Source organism: Clarias gariepinus, chromosome 24, assembly GCF_024256425.1.
Source record: "Clarias gariepinus isolate MV-2021 ecotype Netherlands chromosome 24, CGAR_prim_01v2, whole genome shotgun sequence".
In the NCBI taxonomy this organism is placed as follows: Eukaryota; Metazoa; Chordata; class Actinopteri; order Siluriformes; family Clariidae; genus Clarias; species Clarias gariepinus.
The window spans coordinates 9,041,298-9,061,967 of NC_071123.1; the positions used below are offsets into that span (position 1 = coordinate 9,041,298).

Here is a 20,670-nt window from a genome sequence, read left to right on the forward strand (position 1 = left end):
CTAATCACTGCATTCAGATTGCCTACCCTGAGCGAGAGAGATGCTCTCGCGTTCCACATAAACACACACACACACACTCGGGTGACTTGTGATCGTGTTTATGTACGCGATCGTGACAGGCAAGCTGTCAGACGTTTCTCGTCAGCATCTCTTGCTGACAAATAAACCGCTTCGAGTTGCGAGACTCGGAAAATGATGACACATTCTGGCTGTGTTGGGTGACAAAAGCACATTGTGACACATGATATGGTTTCTGTGTTACCACAGTCTTAATGGAGGATTTGTAACATTCACAATCATCCGATGTGCTAGTGATTTGTACTGTTGCTCTGCGCGTGTGTGCATGCGTGACGCGCATTTCAAATGAGGAGCCCTCCAACATTTGCATGTTAGCCCTATTCTTAAATGTGTGCTTTTCTGTGTGCAGGTGTGTGTATCCAAAACTGGCCATGTGTACAATAAATATTACAGTATGCAAAGCATAACAAGGCAGGACAACATTGAAATTACATTACATATGTACAAAACGCTGCTCGTCCCTTCTTTCCCTTTTCTAGCGACATGCTCGAGCCATGATCCTTAAAATGAGTTCTTCAGTTCTCTGGCTGTCCATCCAATGCATTAACAGTTTTTAATGTTCTGTTCGTCGTTCTATCATATGTCGTAAGTCCAAAAAATAAGTTTTTTTTTTTTTGAAATTTTCAAGCTCGAGTCACGAAGGATGAAAGGTAGCGTGCATACTGAGAGCATGAAGAAAAAAAAAGCTTAGATAGTCTTAGACTTCTGTCCATATGAGAGGTTTTCCCTCTTTACAGCATTGCGGTGGTAGGGAAGTAGCATTGCACAGTGGGTGTGGCAGGAGGAGGAGGAGCAATATCCAGAAAAAAAGGTATCGTCACAAAGAAAGGTACATCTGGCCAAACCGATCGCGTCGAAAAGCTTAGAAATAAGACACTTCATTCAGGAATATATATATAAATGTATGGTTGAACCATTCGCAAATGTAGCTTTCGTGATGTGACTGTTGATGTTACAGATTTAGGTCTGTCTAGACAATGGGAATGAGTAAAGGGCGGAGCTTTTGTCTGATAAGCGCATACACTTATGAGTGATCATCAGAAGAGGGCGGTTCATCTTCATCCAGGTCCTCGAGCTCTACGTCGCGTCCAGCTTCTCCAGTGCTACCTTTTCTAAAAAGAAGACAAAAACACAGACTGAAATGATACAGTAAGCTGTAAATAAAATCCTACCGTTTTAAGCAATCTTATGGCATTTTCACACTCGAGTTCATTACGGTTGCCTGGTAGAATTCTTTCTGAACTGTGGCTCGGTAGGAGAAATCCAGTATGTCATTGTTTTACATGCAGGTATTATTATTTATGTTTTATTATAATGATTTATTTATTTTGATAAATGGAATCATGTAGGATTCCCTACAAACAGCGAGCTGCTGTGATATATAAAGGTTTTTAGCTTTTTACAGTAAATGAACAGAAATGAACATGCGTCGATTTATATATCAAATGTTTTGTCCACTCCACTGACCACAACAAGGGGCCCCGGATCCTCAAAGACAAAACTCAGGTGTGAAAATGAACTCAAAGTAAAATAAAAAAAAGTGTTTAGTTAGACACCTTTACCCTCTTTCTGTATAAATGAAGTGATGACCTCATGAGCACAATCAAACATCACTCTGTGCCAGACATCAACATTCACTATCAGACACAACATGATCTCTGAGAGAAAGATGAAAACACATGTACTGTAGCTTGGGTTGAACACATGAACACACGGCTAAAACTGGGGGACGGATGTCACACGGTGGACAGGATGAGCATCAAAAACATCACAACCCACAGCTAACATCAAACCTTTACCTTAAAGAAGGGTGGAGTTTAAGAGAGGGACGAAATGGCCAAGAGTCCCTGCAGTGAAGAAAGACAGAGTGAGGTAAAAAGGGGTTAAAGGTCAGAAATTCTCAGATAGGGAAGTGGGGGAGCAAATAGGATGGACATAATTGTTTCCCTTGAAGTAAAAGAGTTTTAAAAAAAAATCTCTTTTCTGTCAAAAGAGATTGGTTGATAAAGCATTCACATGAACAGCTCCAATTTCACATGATGGGCTGACAACTGCTTGAGTTTAAATAAAGAAAAACAGAAAAAAAGAAGGTAAGATTAGGTAGAGAAACGCTGGACATCTTCCACATCATGCAAACGGAGCAGTTAAAGTAAATAAAACCTAAAAACTTCTTTGTCTTTCATTTTTGCATACATTTAATATCCTTTAGTTTCTCTATATTTCCCCTTTCCCTATAACAAAAATCCAGACCATTTTAAAGGTCCCATATATTACGATTTCTTTAGCAAGTTAGGTCTCAGGTCACAGGTCTCAGAACTCCCCCAAAGTGTGTGATAATGCCCCAGCTCAAACACCTTCAAGACAATACACTTCTTATACCTTAAACTGTGTTTATTTCACTCCTCCTCCATATTTGCTGTTTCAGTGTTTCTGTTAATGAGTTACTGCTGAGCCACTCCAGTCAAACAGCAGAGCTGAGCAACAAGCAAGAGCAGGGCCTCTTCTTATATGAGGTCAGAATAGGGAATATCTTACAAACTCTTTTTTTTTTTTTGTAAGAGTGAATTTTCATATTTAGTCCCCTTTAGGACCTACACTACAGTACATGGACAAACCTGCAATGAAGTTGTATCCAAATACATATACTGTATTTTAAAGTTGGTCCCCCTTTTGCAGCTATAACAGCTTCCACTCTTCTTGGAAGACTGTTCACAAGATTTTGAGTGTTTCTGTGGGAACTCGCACATGTTCATTCTGTAGAGCATTTATGAGGTCAGGCACTGATGTTAGACAAGAAGGTCTGGCTTGCAATCTCCATTCCAATTCATCCCAAATGTGCTCGATGGGGTTGAGGTCAGGGCTCTGTGTTAGGGCCAGTCAAGTTCTTCTACATGGAACTCATCAAACCATGACTTTATAATTATTGTTTTGTGCACTGGGGCTCAATTTTGTTGGAATAAAAAAGGGCCTTCACCAAACTGTTGCCTCAAAGTTTGTAGCATAGCATTGTCCAAGATATCTTGGTTGTCCTTCACTGGGGATACAGAGTCTGATGTAAACACTCAAAAACAATAATGAACAGGTTTGGACGAATACGTTTGCCATATACAGTAGTGTACTTCATACTGTTCATGTTTTGAGTTTCTGCTTTTTGCTGATTTCATAAAAAAAAAAAAAAAAAAAAGAGGAAAATGTGATCTGCATTCAGAGGGCTGTGCACCCAAGGTGACAAAGGTGACAATGACAACAGAACATCCAAATTTTCTCTTGAAGGGTCATTGACTGAAAATGTATTTCAATTCCTTACTTTTTAAGTAAACTTCTAAACCTGCATGAGAACCATATAAAAAGTGAGATATTAGGGTTTTAAACCAGTTTTAAGCTCATGAATCACTACTATGTAGTGTATAGTGGACATCAGAAATCAAAGCCACGCTAAACATAGCCATACCTTTTACTTTATTACTACAAATATGAAAGTGACCACATAGTAGACATGTTTGTGTTAAAGGTTAATGAGAGCAACACAGCAAGAGTATACATAATACAGAATCAATTATTAATCAGATGCAAATCTGGTGCATCGAAAGAGATTTAATTGGACAGCGGTGTCAGGAAGGCATGCACTACAAATGAATTCTCCACCAGGGAGAGCTGTTGCTTCTTGCCTCTTCAGCAGCAAACTAAAATGTTTGAAGATGTTATTACATCCTTGAGAAAATCCACTAATATGCAGAGAACTGGATCATAAACTCTCTGTTCCTACAAGGCTATTACTGCTGTTTTTTTTTCTCCCTTTTTACAAATGAGTTCCTATTAGAACATATTTTTAGAAGTAATGAGGAAAAAAGTAACCAGCAAACTAGATTACTAAATATGTGAAGCTTTACGTGAGGTGCCATGGATGCCACTTTGGATGTGACTGGATTACTCGATCTAACAATTTCTGTATGGATGGTTCACATCCATTACAAATAATTAAGGTGGAAATACTCATGGATTAGTCTAATCAGAACAAGACAGCTAGCAAGATCTTGATTGGTATGTAAGCACTTACATTGAATGTATAATAAAAGGTGGTTCTGGCGGAAATGTGGCAAAGTTACAGTAGCTAATCGGTTCTACATTGTGGTCCACTCGGTTCATTCACCTGGAGCTACTGTAATATAAAGGAAACTCATTATGGAAATTTGTTATGAAAAAGTGTTATGAAAAAGTTTTGTCCAATAGGAAGAAACCTTGAGAGGAACCAGACTCAACAGGAAACCCATCCCCATCTGGGTGATTAACAAATATCAGGGTTTGATCTAAAGTCATACTGTGTGTTAGGTGGCTGGAATTTCAATATACTGTAACAGAAATTAACATGAAATCCACTTTTGTTATCGGAGGCTCGGGTACAAAACTGTAGGAATGTCAGTTCTGAACTATTGAGCGACTGCAGGCACAAGTCATTTAGAGGAAAGAACATAAAGACTTATCCTTACCACTCCTTTATACAGTAGAAGGCTGAGGGCAGTTGTGGAATTAAACAACAAATGATGAACGATAAGGGAATGACTTTCCACTGCTGTTCTTAGGAACTATACTCCTTTTATTCTTCACAGAGTGTCTTATTTATTGTTCCAACACTGGAGTAAGACAGTAATCGCTAACTCCAGTTACTCATCACACCCACAGAACTACAGCACCAACAAATAACCACCAATTCTTCCATCCGAGAAAAGTCAATAGCACTAAAACATAAGCAATGTTAAGGACAGATTCATTTCTTTAAATCATAAAAAAAAAAAGGTTTTGCTTGAATGATTTTTGATAGCATCACCCCCTGAGTTATGAGTAAACAGGTTTATATATTTATTCAGTACGGTGTAAACATGGTGAATTGCTAGTGTATGATAATCACACATACTGTATACTGCATGTATACGAAAAGATTAAAAAAACACAATGCTAAAAAAGTGTTATGTATTTTAGTGTGTACAGCAAACTCAAACCATAAAAGTCCTTAACAAGGAACCATCCACCCTGGATGATATGACAATCCATCACAGAGCATCTCTCTCTCTCTCTCTCTCTCTCACACACACACACACACACACACACACACACACACACACACACACACACACACACACACACACACACACACTAATCATTTACAATCTTTATGCAGTTTACAATTTCCATTGCACCTAAGGCTCATTGTTAGACAGTAAAAAGAAAGAAACTGACACCTGAGAAAAATATAAAGGCAATAAGCTCAGAATAAAACCCTATAAAGCTGCAACACTACCCGCTGTGCTGCCCACGTTAATCGAAAATATCCTGACAGTTACAGGTAATATATCATAAAGTGTCGGTAAGAGAAAGGTACAGAGCATCAGGGAGGCTGTGCAGGCTGGCAGACAGGAGAGGAGAATCCCGCCATGTGGCGTCTACCTGCTGTCCTTGGGTAAAATGTTCTGATGAGCTGCATGCAGCAGAGGGGGAGTAGAGTTTACTGCTAACCGTCAATCTGCCGCAGAGAGACAAGGGAGCGAAGAGGAGAAGGAGAGAACGAGTAAACGAGAGAGGCAGGAAAAGCACAAGCAAGAAGCATGTTGTTCAAACTGTAAATACTAAACCATAAGCAAATGTACCAGGATGCAAGATGCGAAGAATACGAGTATCTGCTATACAGCAAATAACCTGTGTGATATGTTATGTAGCCAACAGTTATTTAGTTCTGACCGAGCAATCTGATTGGACGAGAAACATCCCATGAGTGGGGATAGACTCACTGACTTAGGCAGCATTTGGATGGACGTGAAGTGAAAAAACGTCCTAGCTATTTCATGTGCGTTTACCAGCAGTTAACCAGCCATTGGACGAATTTCGAAAGCTTAAAATAAAATAAAAATAATAATACCTAATGTTATTAATAAATTTAACACTGCCAAATGAACTGTCACATTTAATGTGCATCTTAGGACATTTACTATAGATGACAGTGCATGAGCGAACATGATAGCACATCAGGGCTGCGTTCAATAACCAGACCGTTTGTGAAATGTTCACGAATGGATATTTATTTATTTTTGTGATGTCTCACAATAAAAAACATTAGGTTTTGATCAGTGACCAATTTATTCAGCATCTGAAGCCATGCTTGAGTTGTTTACAATGTATAACGCTAAGGTTTATAGACTCTTCATAATACACATGCCTTCTGTTGTGTCTTTTGGTCCGACAAAAAAAATGCCACTGTGGCCCCTGAGTAAACCAGGTCTTTATACTAGCAATTCAAAACTGATGTATCATCAAGAAAAACAAACTACAAGTGTGAACACAAACTACATACAAACAGTGGAACCTCAGATTGCGAGTAACGCGGTTTGCGAGTGTTCCACACGTCAAACAAAGATTTTTTATAAATTCTGACTTTGAATTGAAATTCTAAAATTCTGAAAAACGAATAAGTCTTGGTTTACAAGTACTGAGTATCATGTAGCATGCATGTGCTTCTTGTTTTTGTCATGTGATTACAACTGAGCTAATGTTTTTTTCTCTCTCGTGCTGCGGAATTGTGTGTAAAACATATTTTATTTTGTGTGCGTGCGTCTACAGTGCGCATGGACTGTTTATTATAACACACGTGTTTGCGAAAAAGTCTCAGAGAGGTTAAAGATACATTTACACTCTCCTTCTCTGTTTCACCTTTCACACTTATCTGTCAGGATTTATTTTTCCTTTTTTTTTTTTAAAGGTGAAGTGCAATTAACCCAAATTATTATATATATTTTTAATTATTAGTATGTATTCATTTTTTTTGAGCTGTAGAACGAATAATTTGAGTTTCCATTATTTCTTATGGGAAAATTGTATTTGATTTACAAATGTTTTAAAATACGAGCCCGCTTCCGGAACAAATGATGCTCGTAATCCAAGGTTCCACTGTACATCATTCCCAATTACCTTTGAACCGCCTGTGTTGTTCTGTTCACTAACTTAAGCACATTAGCATTTCATTTAACACTATTTGTGACTCAACCCCAGAAATCAGACGCTAGCTTATATTCTAGAGCGGAATAAGTGAAAATATATAGCAGTAAAGTAGTGTAGTAGTTTTTCAGTACTGTATTAGTTCTTCCACCCCTGTTAATTACGTTAAATGTCGGTCGCTAATTGTCGGCCGCCAGCTCTGCCAGTCACGGTTAGTTAGTTCTGCCAGCCATACTGTATGTGTTGACGAAGCAAAATAAATGGTTAAATCACCAAACTAATTACAATCTGTTTAGAATAAATAGCATTTGTAGAACTCTTGTCTAAACCAATATTTTACTTGAGGTTTTGCATGACTGTGATACGGCTGAAGATAATCAGCACAACAGCACTTCCTCTTTTATATTGCTTAAATATTCCACAATATATTAGTCAAATCACTTTGTTATTGTAAATAAAATTGATTGTAAATAAAATACAGTGAAAGCAGCTAAGCATTCAATGACTAATGGCTAGTTGCTAGTTTTCCCATCTATGCCAAGACATTAATACTAATAATCAAGGATTAGCAACACTGATACAGTAGTTTTGTTTATTTGCGTGACAGATGTGGTCTAGATAAATGAGATAAACCTAACCATAAAATAAATCTTTTCTCTTAAATTACCTGTGATTCTTAGCTAGCTTTGACAGCTTAGGCTCCGGGACTAAGGAAAGAGGACGTAGTTATGCTAGCTGTGCCATTTTACAATGTTGATTCAAATTAAGGTCAAAACTTCCTGCCTTGAAAATATGTTCAGCTGTCTCAGTGGATTATTTTGAGCTTAAAAACAGTTAACACTGTGAATGGGAGAAAATAAAAGTCTGCACAGAATTGTCTAAGGTAAATATGAAAGTACCTCATCCACAATTGAATTATACTGCATACCACTAACTAAGTGTTGTATAGGTAATACACTAGAGCTAGGTATATACTGGATAATCCATTCATCCATCCCTCTGGGAACCTCTGCACTTCAACTAAGACCCATGAGGGCCATGGTGATTACCATTGTATTTATTCCCATGGAATGTCCGTGGCGTGTCAACGTTCACATGCGCATTTATACACTACCGGCAATTAGGGAATGTCAATTAGCCTAATTATTATGTCTTTGGACTGTGGAAGGAACCCGGAGCACCCGGGGGGAAAACTCACCAAGCTTACAACATGTAAGCTGCACGCACACAGACCCCGAGGCAGGAATCGAACCCGGACGCTGAAGTGCTAGGTTGCCACTAGGATATACTACAGGCATGTCATTTTGAACACAGACTCAATGAGATAGCAAGACAAAGTATGAGCAAGAAATGAAGCAAGTTTGAGTGAGCAGGAGATTTGATCTTAACAAGGAAGACAGGAAATACAGAGGACCTGACATGTACTGAGTTTATTCTCACCAGACATCCATTCACATGCCTGCTTCTCTCATGCCTTGTTAAAAACAAAATCTTGGCTAGAAAAATAGCCCACTGAAAAAAAAAAAAAAAAAAAATGAAGTGACATAAATAATTGACACACCATGAGTCAGGATTGCTTCTGCAGGGCACCATGAGGGGAAATGAACTCAGGAAGGGCTCTGAGAGCACTCTGCATTGTCAACGTGAAATGCTAAAGAAGAATAGACCAGCGGTAAATGTCAAGAATGCTACTATGGTAACGCATGTAAGCAAGTTGAGGTTGAGGTAATGGGAGGTTATTAGAGTAGCCCTCCTGTACAGCTCTTTAAATGGTAAAGTGAGGGGCTTATAATCATCCAAGGAGAGAGAAGGGGTTTGGGAGTGAGAGGAAAAGCACATTTTCCAACGTTATTATCACATAGCAACCACAGATTGTTTTATTCTTGTTTTTTCAGTTGGACACGCCACACTTCAGATTATTCAATCTGTAAGTTACTGGTACAGGTTCAGCAAGTTACGGGTACTTGGTTCTTGACCAAGGGCCCACCAGTGGCAACCTGGCGATGGTGGGGCTCAAACCCTCGAACCTCTGATCAGCAACTCAGAGCCGTAAACACCTGAGCCACCTCGTATAAAAGTATCCTGAATATGCAAGCCAGACGGGACACTTACAAGGAAAAACCCACTGAGACAACATAAAAGAAGAAACCTTGAAAGCAAAAAACCTTGACTCAAAAGGAACCTTATATGGGTGCCTAAATCATTCCCTTCTATAACTGTATGCTATATAGTCATTCACTCACCATCTTCCAGTATTAGCACCAAAGAGGTCTGAATATCAGAGTCATTTCTGAACCCATTATAGTTTTAACTTTACATAGTTTAAACTGCTACAGTATATTAAATTAGAGTTATTAACTGTGAAGGAGGCTTGAATACACATCTGTTCGTAGCGCCACTGTTGTGCTCGTCTATCTGACAGACAGATGATTGTTTATACACCATTAGTGATACATCAGGCAGAAGATATGTTCATGTTTTATAAAAACATAATTTACATAACATTACATAATACAGTATGTTGTAAAAAATTAGGCTCCAAAGCCCACATCTGTCCAATCCTAGACAGGATACTGTACTGTAACAGTCACATTTTTTCATACCATTCCATCCTTATTAGTGAAGAAATAAATGCATGCTGCGGGTTGATTGACAGATCACCTTAATAGGCCCTTGTTAGATGTTGAGTGGATGTCATAGCCAGTAGTGAAAGAAAGGGCAGAACTACAGTATGTGCTGTGGTGAACTCACATAAGCAGGCTGCCTGGAGCAGACATGGACCTTTCTTCCCTCCTGCTGGGGCACTCGAAAGGATTCCCGAAAGAGCGCTTCCGCAGCATGGCCTTCACCAGAATCTATTCACCATAACGAAAGATGGATAAAAAACAATGGATAGATGGCTATAGTACGGTATAGGTTTTGGTCTTAAGCAATTATTCCAACAATCACAAACATCACTAAAGATAAGATAAAAGGTAAGATTTCCAGAGGATGCAAGAACAGAGGGTCTGTGTTACAGTCTCGCCATAGGTACATCCCAAACCATACATTGCTGTAGCATGTCATCAGTGATATTATAACTTCAGCTTAAGTTGAATTTTTCACTTCACCTACCGTACACATCTAGACTTAAACATAGCGGACCATAAGGACACTGTATGGGCAAATGTCTAGCAGCTGTATTCTTCATAGTAGAAGTATTATTATACAATGATCAGCAATAACATTGCAGTAGGTCAATTGAAAAACATTGACTAACAGTTATATACCAGGAAACTGGAATCAGGATCATGGGTACCCAAAGCTCATTCATGCCTAAGGTTTGTCCATCTGGTGAAATCCAACAGAAAAGCCAAGGTAGTACAAACTGGCAAAAAAAAAAAATGCTGGCTATAATAGGACTTCAAGGTTGTTAATCCGTCCTCCAAATGTCTCAGATCTCAATCCGACTGAGCATCCCTGGGACATGCTGGACAAACAACTTCAATCCATGGAGGCCCTGACCTTGAAACTTACAGCGATCAAAGCATCTGCTGCGAATCTCCTGGTGCCAGACATCACAGCACACCTTCAGAGGTCTTGTGGAGTCCATGCCTCACGGGGTCAGAGCTGTTTTGAAACCTAAAACCTAAGTGGCTTTAACCTGAAGGCATTTAAACGTTATGGCTGATTGGTGTATATTTTGTGTGGAGCAGAACCAGTCACAATGTCCTACAATATACAGTATTTCTTCATGCAATAATTAAATCACATTAAATCACTGCACCTGCATTTGGTTTAATTCAATAACATGCCTCCTGCTACATTATCGAGCGTCTTATAAAATAACTTGATCCAGTGCATTCGATTATTTCCTATTTACAGTATTTTATATATTTTTATCGTGTGCCAACAGTTAACTGGGAGCACCATTTAGTGCAACCAAGAAATCAATGTCATGAAATTATAATGAGCAATTACAATGCTGCCTGATGTCTCGCCAGTTTTAATGGCTTTTGTATTGTATTTTTTTTTTTTTTTTATATAGAGAATCACTTACCACAGCGGACAGACTGGGAACAAACTTGATTGAGTTCTGAATCTCCTCTTCCGTGACCTCAACCACACTGCAATGTTCTTCCTCTAAAGGCAGGGGGTCAGTGCCGTCCTGTGTGACCCAGGGGTCCAGCTATAGACACATGCAAACACAATACAGATCAATACAATTGGATCCTCTCTTATTGATTTTTTTTGTTAGCTACTGTAGACAGCAGTGTACCAATACAAACACACACAACAGCACACAGTGCAAAAATGTACAGTGGCAAGAAAAAGTATGTGAACCTGTTGGGATTTTGTGGTTTTCTGCATTAATTTGTCCTAAAAAGTCAAGAGTAATGATAAATATAATGTGCCTTAAATAATTTTTTATTGGAAACAACCATGAAAACCTCATAATGCAAATGGAAAAAGTATATGAATCCTTGAGTTAATAACCTCAAAGATGGCATACCTGGAGTCTTGTTAAGTAAATTAGTTTGGAGGTCTAGACTAGAGATACTTTGACTGATTAAAAACCACAGAGTTTGGTCTGCACAAGAAGAATACACTAATGTGAGCCATGCCTCACCAAAAAGAGCATTCACAGGATCTACAAGCAAGAATTGTTGATTTACGCAAAGCTGGAAAGGGTTACAAAGTCAGCAGTCTACATTTGGGTAAATGGAGACACTTTGGTACTGTGGCTACTCTACCAAAAAGTGAACGCCCAGTCAAAATGCCCCAAAGAGCACAACAAAGACTCAATTCAATGAGGTAAAGAAACACCACCAAATGACAGACAAAGATTTGAAGGCATCATTAAAACTGGGTAATATACGTGTTCGTAGTTGGTTCCCAACCCTGGTGGATCTGGAGGAACACCTGCTCCGCACATTTTAGTGTTTTCCCTGCTTCCAGCACACCTGATTTAATTAATCAGACACAGTAAATAACATCTCTTTGAATAGACGTCTTCCTCCACTGGTCTACAGTACATAAAACATTGAACAAGTAGGATGTCCATGGCAGGACACCACATAAGAAGCTGCTGCTTGCTAAAAAGAACATTGCTGCACGGCTGAAGTTTGCAAAAGAGCACATTGACACTCCACAGTGATATTGGAAGAATGTTTTGTGCACTGCTGAAACTAAGGACTAACTATAACTATTTGGAACGAGCTACATCTGATGTAAAAAAGGCACTGCATATCATCATGAAAACATCATCTTAACTGTAAAGTAAGGTGAAGGGAACATCATGATTTGAGCCTGCTTTGCTACATCAGGGCAGCAGGGAAGATGAATTCTGAAGTGTAACAAAAATTCTTCAGCACAATGTGAGTACATCAGCTGAAACTCTGAAGAAGTTGGGTGATGCAACAGAACAATGACCCAAAACCCCGGAGCAACAGAATGGCTTCAGGAAAAACTAAAACTGCCTTTTGGAAATCTCAAAAGAGCCCAGACCTCAGCCCAATGGAGATGCTATGGAATGACTTGAAGAGGGCACAGCTACAGGAAATGCCTGGTTTAGGTCACTGCTCCCAGGGAGGTGTCAACCAGTTATCATTTCCCAAGGTTCATATACTATTTCCACTACCATTTTAAATGTTTATAATAGTTTTTCTAAGTGTACAGTTGTCACAGACAGATGCGTCTCTTCTGCAAGTTGGCGACAAGTTATCCATCCATTTTCAAGGATCAGGTGTTCCACTTATTGAATGGTCACAGAAACGACTCCACTCCACCTTAGCAAGGATCAATCATTCCCAGCCGTATGGCCTTCTTTAAAACATGTGCACTATTCAAATATAAGTCCCTGTTTGACTTGAACGCCCCCCTGTATATGTTCATTCAAGACATTTACATTTAGGCATTTTACAGACGCTTTCATCCAGACTGACTTTACAAAAGGTTCCGTCTGGTTCTGGTTCTGACCGGAATCCCACGCTGCATACACTTGAACATTACCCTTGAGTGCATCGCTTGCATCTCTGCAGAATGAAAATTTTGAGATTACACTTACAATTTTTTAAATAAAAGTATAGTAAAAGGTTTTAAAAATCAGTTCCATGTGACAAAAAGTCCAACGTGACAAAACAGGAAAAGAGCTTTATAAACAATCTCCCAGTGTACTCCAGAAGGAACATTTTCACATTTTGGCAACTTCACTGTCGACACACTCTCAGACAACCATGGCACATGAGAGCTTTAAAACAGAAACAGATTCACAGCTTCTGAATAATTACAAGACAAATGGATTCACAGTTATAATCGGACAGCTTTGCAGCTCATTATGCGGAAATTTGAGAGATGTCCTCTAATGTATTATTCAAGCTGATGCAGCTTCCTATTTGGGGTTGCAATTTCAACTCAACAACTTGGAGTAGTCTTCTGAAATACAGTACCAGTACCTTGTCTCTGACATCAAATCAACATAGAAATAACGTGCAGTACACCATGTCTACCTTGGCTTAAGATCAATTAATACAGAGACACTGTACTTGGCTACATCCATAACGCTGACCAAATGTTCGTGTCTGTTTTAAAAGGTAATCATTAACACTAGACTTATCACTAATGTTAACACTGCTCGCGGAGAACAAGTTGCAAAACTACTTTCACTGGAATCATATTCAGCTGTGGTCTACGACAACAAAACGCCACAATACTAAATCTCAGACTGTTAGACTATATTTTATGATTTTAGAAAAAAAAAATTATACTAAACAACTAGTGCACAACTAGGTTAAGGAGGAAACGTGTGACGATCACAGACAACTCTCCAACGACTTTTACGTGAGACAACAGACACTACAGTTTATTGCAAGTATTCGCTCACCTGCCCTCACATGCATATGAACTTGCATATGAGTAACATCCAATTCTTAATCCATAGGGTTTATTATGATGTTGGCCCTTTGCAGCTACTGTATAACAGCTTCAACTCTCCTAGGAAGGCTTTCCACAAGCTTTAGGAGTGTGTTTATAGTAATTTTCAACCCCTCTTCCAGAAGCACATTTGTGAGATCAGACACTGATGTTGGATGAGAATTACTGGCTCTCAGTCTCTCCTCTAATCTATCTCAAAGAGGTTTTTTTTTTTTGGGGGGGGGGGTGAGATCAGGACTCTGTGCTGGCCAGTCAAGTTTTGTGCACTGGTGTGCAGTCATGTTGAAACAGAAAGAGGCCATCCCCAAAAAGTTGGGAGCATGAAATTGACAAAAATGTCTTGGCATGCTGAAGCATTAAGAGTTCCTTTCACTGGAACTAAGGGGCCGAGCCCAACTCCTGAAGAACAAACCCACATCTTAATCCCTCCTCCACCAAACTTTAAACTTGAACTGTTCTTCAAACATCTGCCAAACCCAGACCTGTATATCAGAGAACACATCTCTCTGCTCTAGAGTCCAGTGGCGGCGTGCTTTACACCACTGCATCCGATGCTTTGCATTGCACTTGGTGATGTAAGGCTTGAATGCTGACGCTTGGCCATGGAAAACCATTCCATGAAGCTCTCTATACGCACTCTTCCTGAGCTAATCTGAAGGCCACATGAGGTTTGGAGGTCTGTACCTATTGACACTGCAGAAAGTTGCCGTCCTCTCTGCCTATGCGTCTCAACATCTGCTGACCCTGCTCTGTGATTTTTCACGTGGTCTACTACCTCGTGGCTGAGTTGCTGTCATTCCCAATCACTTCCACTTTGTTATAATACCACCAACAGTTGTCCAGTCAATATTTGGTAGCGAGGAAATTTCATGACTGCACAGGTGGCATCCGATCACGGTACCATGTTGGAAGTGGTCTGCATGTCTAGGGGGTTGATTGTATACACCTGTAACCATGGAAGTGATTGAAACACCTGAATCCAATGATTTGGATGGGTGACTGAATACTTTATATTCAATAATACTTTTTTTTCAATATTGTGTACGTGTTGCCTATACTTTGTAGGCAGGTGACATAAAAAGCAATGAGAATTCACATTATTCATCATATCAGGATCACAAGTCCACCTGAGTTAACAAAACTTCTCAAAATCTGCCATCGTCTGCCGTGATGTTCCCACATTAGCTCACCTTAATCTGAGGAATGGTCATCCTGGTGTCAGGGTTCTTGTCCAGCATTTGCAGGAGTAGATTCTTTAGGCCTTCACTGACAACTGGCCTGAAGGAAATTTAAGAAGACTTAGGAAGATGTAAGAAGACTTTCATAAGACAGTAAAAAAAAAACAAAAAAAACCTGCAGATCTTTTCAAGACAGGCCATTAGATGTTTAGTGATGGTAATAGTGAGGTCACTGTTAAAGTGAGCTATTCGAGAGAAAGAGTATTTTCAAGGACCTCTTTAAATGTGGTCTGCGAGTTGAAAGACCATGACACGCTTTTAACTCCTGGGACTTCATGTAACATTAAACAGACATATTGCAGCTTCACACTGTCACAGATCCTCCACCATATTTATGAATTAGCAACTAGTATTATATTAAAAACTTTAATTATTTGCCAGCTTATAAAATAGCACTTGATCCAGCGCATCCAATTTATTTATCTTTTTTTATTTAGTCTGGACACCAATGTACACACTGGTATTTCTGGCAATAAATCCTCATTATGGGTCTCTTAAAAAAGGTCAATTTAAAAAAAAAACAAACATTTTCAACAATCCACACAGAGCATGTCTTAATGCTGTTACACAGAGACTTTGTTTTATGTCTACAGTAAGGAGGAATGAGCGAGAGTGTGTAAGAGTCTCTCAAGGAAGTGCTTTCATTAGCTGATGACAACCTGTCCAATCACACACTCAAGCTGCCAATCTTTCTGATAGTCCGCTGTCTAAAAAAAAAAAAAAAAAAAAAACACATTTATAACTGACACTTGAAAGACCTCAAAAAGCTTGGGTTATACTGTATGCACAGACGAATTGAGGCATGAAGGCTTGTGGCAAAGCCACTCAGCTCTTCTCTATAGTTCGCTGCCTGTGCTGACAAGGGAGTCACGTTCCCATGAAGAAAGGCTTTTGTTATTCATTCACATCTCTGCGCTCCCTCCTCCACCGCAAACATTAATATTCCTGCAGCCTTAATGAGGACTCGTTCAGTTTTAAACAGCATCTTAGGAGCAGTTAGAATTTATGGATCGTCCTGTCTCTCCGGCGGTTTACGAACAGGTGAAGATCAGGAAGAGGAACTCACGTCTCGGGGAACTCCACAGACTTGCTCCTGATTTTGTTATGCAGTGCCAGGATGTACTCGTCGATAAAAGGACACTGGGGAAAGAGAGAGAGAGAGAGAGGGGGGGGGGGGGGGAAGAGAAAGAGATAGGCTATTATGAATAGCCTTAACCATAAATCTAAGATAAAAATCTAAAACATCCTGGGAGGCTATTCAACACACACTACACGCTGTTTATTTCCTTCGAGTATTATAAAAAGTCTTACCTTCCCAAACACAAAGCAGTAAAGGGTCACTCCCATTGCCCATACATCGAGAGCCTGCAACAGAGGACAAGCAGTTTTGATGTGAGACATCGGTAAGGGGTGTTTTTTACATAAACATATTAAACATACACAGTTTTCTGTATGATGTGCATACTTACACATTAAAACAAACCTGTTTTGTTTTTCTTATCTAACCTCGGCATACGAATGCCCTCCATCATTAACTCTCGCCTTAGGATTTGAAATTTTGCAAGAAATTCTGCATGGTATACGAAGCATTTTTGGCAAACAGACGAACGAACGAACAGTTTCGCGTACGTGAGCTGCGTGCCTGACGTGAGTTAAGTGATGAACCTGTCAGTGCATTGGTGGACGTTTGCACTCATGTTAACTAGCAGTATTAAAAGATTGAAACACAACACTGATGGTTCAGAGGCAATGATGGTTGGACCGACTTAGGAATAGACAAAGTGTTCTGTACTAAATGTACTAAGGAGGCTAAGTGTTGCTTAAGAAGACATAACATTATCAGATGTGTTTTCTTGCTGAAAGCGCTTCCGTTAGGCGGCCTGGTGGCTGTGTCCTCACACCTCCAGGCTCCGGGTTCAAACATGCATGGAGTTTGCATGTTCTCTCCGTGATTGGTGGGTTTCTTTGAGGTGCTCCAGTATCCTCCCACAATCCAAAGACATGCCCATTAGTCTAATTCTTCTTTGACTTTCGGCTGTTCCCTTTCAGGGGTCGCCACAGCAAATCATCTGCCTCCATCTAACCCTATCCTCTGCATCCTCTTCTCTCACACCAACTAACTTCATGTCCTCTCTCACTGCATCCATAAATCTCCTCTTAGGTCTTCCTCTAGACCTCCTGCCTGGCAGTTCCAACCTCAGCATCCTTCTACCGATATATTCACAATCTCTCCTCTGAACATGCCCAAACCACCTCAATCTGGCCTCTCTGACTTTATCTCCAAAACATCTAACGTGGGTTGTCCCTCTGATGAACTCATTCTTGATCCTATCCATCCTTGTCACTCCCAAAGAGAACCTCAACATCTTCAGCTCTGCTACCTCCAACTCTGCCTCCTGTCTTTTCTTCAGTGCCACTGTCTCTAAGCCGTAGAGCATCGCTGGTCTCACCACTGCCCTGTACACCTTTCCTTTCATTCTCGCTGAACCCATTAGGCTAATTGCCGTTCCCAAATTGCCCGTAGTGTGTAAATGAGTGTGTGTGCAACCTGTATGCAGGGTAAAGTGGTACAGATGATGAATGAATGAGTGAGTAAGTGAGTGCTTTCATGACTAGATCCGAATGTGGGTTTTGGCAGGCAGCTGCTTTACCCTCCCCCTGCTAATCCATTAGTGGTACCAGACAGTACCGGCCTATTTTCACCCATGGCTAGATCCCTCACACATATAAACTGTTCTGCACTGTATTAGCCTTTCTCCACCTTTACACAGGGATGTGTAAAAAATGTTTTATTTTGTAGGTTTTGTTCTTTTGTACATATGCAAACTCCATTCACAAGGTCGGTGTAAACGGTCCTTCCAAGGTTAAGATCTTTAGAAACTCAGTTAGCAGTGTTGATGTGTTTACAGGAAACACATACGGTTTTTGCCTGCATGTTCTGTACTGTATCTCCTGCGTTGGTCTTCAGAGTGTGATGCACTTGGCGAGGATTATTTTTAAAGCTTCTGATTTGCCAAGTTGGCCTTACGTTAAGAGTTATATCACTGCCTGCTGGTTTGGCATGCTTAGACAGAGTGCGGTTGCATTTTCACATGGCGAATAAAAAAATAAAAAAGTTATGATTCTTCCAAGAAAGGCTTGTCTCCTGCCCACCGAACATCACTAGGAGGAAAAAACGTTTTTTAATTATACCTGTGTAACGTGGACTAGGATTTAGTGCTGAATTAAAAGCTAAATGCAAGTACTGACTTTACTACTCTATACTGATTTTTTTCTTTTTCTTTTTCAACCAGATTTTCAGTCGACATTTGGAGCAGCTGGTCCGGAACGCTTTTATCCTCCAAACACATGGGTCTGTCGGAATGACTGAGTATCTACCCAAGTCTCTGAAGGCAGAGCTAAATCAGTGCAACCCAGTCAGAGTTGAAATGTGGGAGGTTGTGTCTATGTGTGTATATCAGAGACCTAATGGTTCAGTCTGTATTCTTACTGGAAGTCTGTCTAATCGCAATCCAGATTCTTGTCAAGTCCCTGTCTCGATCTTACACTATTTCTATCTTCACTCATATGTCCTTGTTAAAGTCTCCCGAGACGCTGTCACCCACTGCTGATTATTTTCCTGTAACAGCATGCTCTCATACTGTCCGTCGCAGCAAGGTACCCACAAAATTTTTTTTGCATTTATTTAAATTAAGACAACATTAAGTTGGACCGATAGCTTTATTCACTGCAGCTTTTTATAAAGAACAATTTAATATCTGTAAACTCATTTATTTGAAATCGGACAGTTAATGCGGTCGGCTGGTGTGTGACTTTATACTGTATAAGCAGCGTAAAAAGATGCTGTGACAGTGTGAGGTACTGTAGCTGCACGTTATAACAAAAGCATGAGATATCTCATGCGCTGCTTTCACATAAAGCATGATTGATTTATACCCCGTTGACATTATTATGCTTCTGTACCTGCAGTGTTACACCCCCCCAGTACAGCAGGAGGCAGTATGCACTTTAAAATTAAAAGAGAACAAGGAAGTCAACCATGGTGGTGTGCATAATATGATCCAAATTTTTGAAAGAAAAACGTAAAAAAAAAAATAAAAAAAAAACGACTCTTTTGCATGTTATCATCTGTGGTTGTCTTGTTCAGAAGCGTACTGGTCACTGGTGCGTACTGCATACAAACACAATTCAAATGAGACGCCTTTTTTGATGATGTCGTGATGTGAACAGCAGTCCACTTCTGTACTTGGGTACAGCTGATATTTAATTCATGCCCGAGTATGCCGATCTGTGTAAACCAGGTCAGCACCAAGTGTTTATATCACATAAACATACTGGAGAAAAGACATTATATGAGCTCATTAAGAGCCCTTGTTTTTTTTATTTATTTGTGGTGTCTGGCACCAAGACGTTAGTGACGAAGCCTTTAGTGGTGCATCCCATGGATGCTCAATAGGAGAGGGATCTGGTGAGTTTGGAGGCCAGTTTAACGACCTTGTGCCTTTCTATCTTGGCCAGCATTGGCTTTTTTTTCTTGCAATTTGTGTTGCATTGGCTTTTCTGTGGAATCAGGCAAGACCTGGGGGAACAGGTACCGTAAGGTTTGGGTGCCCATGATCCTGTCACCAGTTCACTGGTATATGATGAATAATGAATGTTAATGTGTTAATGTTATTTAATTCAATTCAATTTTATTTGTATAGCACTTTTAACACTTTGCATTGTCCCAAAGCAGATTTACACAATGAAATGTGATTGTGTATGACTCAAAATGATAAGACTGTCCCTGATGAGCAAGCTGAGGACGACAGCGACAGTGCCGAGGACAAACCTAGGAAGAAACCTTGAGAGGAACCAGACTCTGAGTCACTCTGCACACTTAAATGAACTTGATTAAATGAAAAAAGAAAAGACTGCTGTGTTAAATACCAGACTTTTCCATAGTGTTTACACTTAAGACAACGGAATTGGACTTTGCGTCTCTAGAGATGGAAGGATTTGGCGCATAAAATCGATCCGGTAGTCTACGGTATGGCCATATCAACTTCAAAGTCTAGACGATGTTCAAACTAAAAAGAAAAATAGTGGTGGTGGTGTGGTGGTGAGGGGTGGCAAAATTGCAGTCGGGGAAAAAAAATAAAAAATCAATGCACACAACAATCAATGTACACTGCCCAGATTGTACACACACGTGTGTGAGGGAGAGAGCAAGAGAAAAAGGTGGAATAATAGAAACCCTGATGAAAGCACTACAGTACACACCCCGGATAGAAATGAGTTCCTCTCAGCACTTATTTTATAGCTTATACCACCTGTTCTTCTTTTCTCTTTTCAAAAAGTTTTACACTCATAATTCCACCGGTGAAACGATTTATATCACACCAGGTAGAGAGGAATCACCATTATGGAGTTGGATGACATCATCAGTTATCTAAAGTAAGTTTCACTATTATCAATC

At 39.8% G+C, this 20,670-nt stretch overlaps 1 protein-coding gene across 4 annotated transcripts in view; it reads right to left on the bottom strand.

Annotated features, from left to right (window-relative positions):
• Positions 1-698: 698 nt before the first annotated feature.
• Positions 699-20,670, bottom strand: part of camkk1a (calcium/calmodulin-dependent protein kinase kinase 1, alpha a) — a 114,290-nt gene continuing 94,318 nt past the window's right edge. For 3 of the 4 annotated variants that reach the window (XM_053485536.1, XM_053485534.1, XM_053485535.1), the window contains exons 12-18: positions 16,524-16,577; positions 16,279-16,352; positions 15,165-15,252; positions 11,102-11,230; positions 9,814-9,917; positions 1,878-1,925; positions 699-1,190 (exon numbers count right to left, since the gene is read on the bottom strand). In XM_053485536.1, coding sequence (XP_053341511.1) covers positions 1,103-1,190; positions 1,878-1,925; positions 9,814-9,917; positions 11,102-11,230; positions 15,165-15,252; positions 16,279-16,352; positions 16,524-16,577 — 585 coding nt within the window. In that variant the 3' untranslated portion in view covers positions 699-1,102. The remainder of the gene's footprint in view (positions 1,191-1,877; positions 1,926-9,813; positions 9,918-11,101; positions 11,231-15,164; positions 15,253-16,278; positions 16,353-16,523; positions 16,578-20,670) is intronic. The other variant, XM_053485537.1, reaches the window with a different exon arrangement.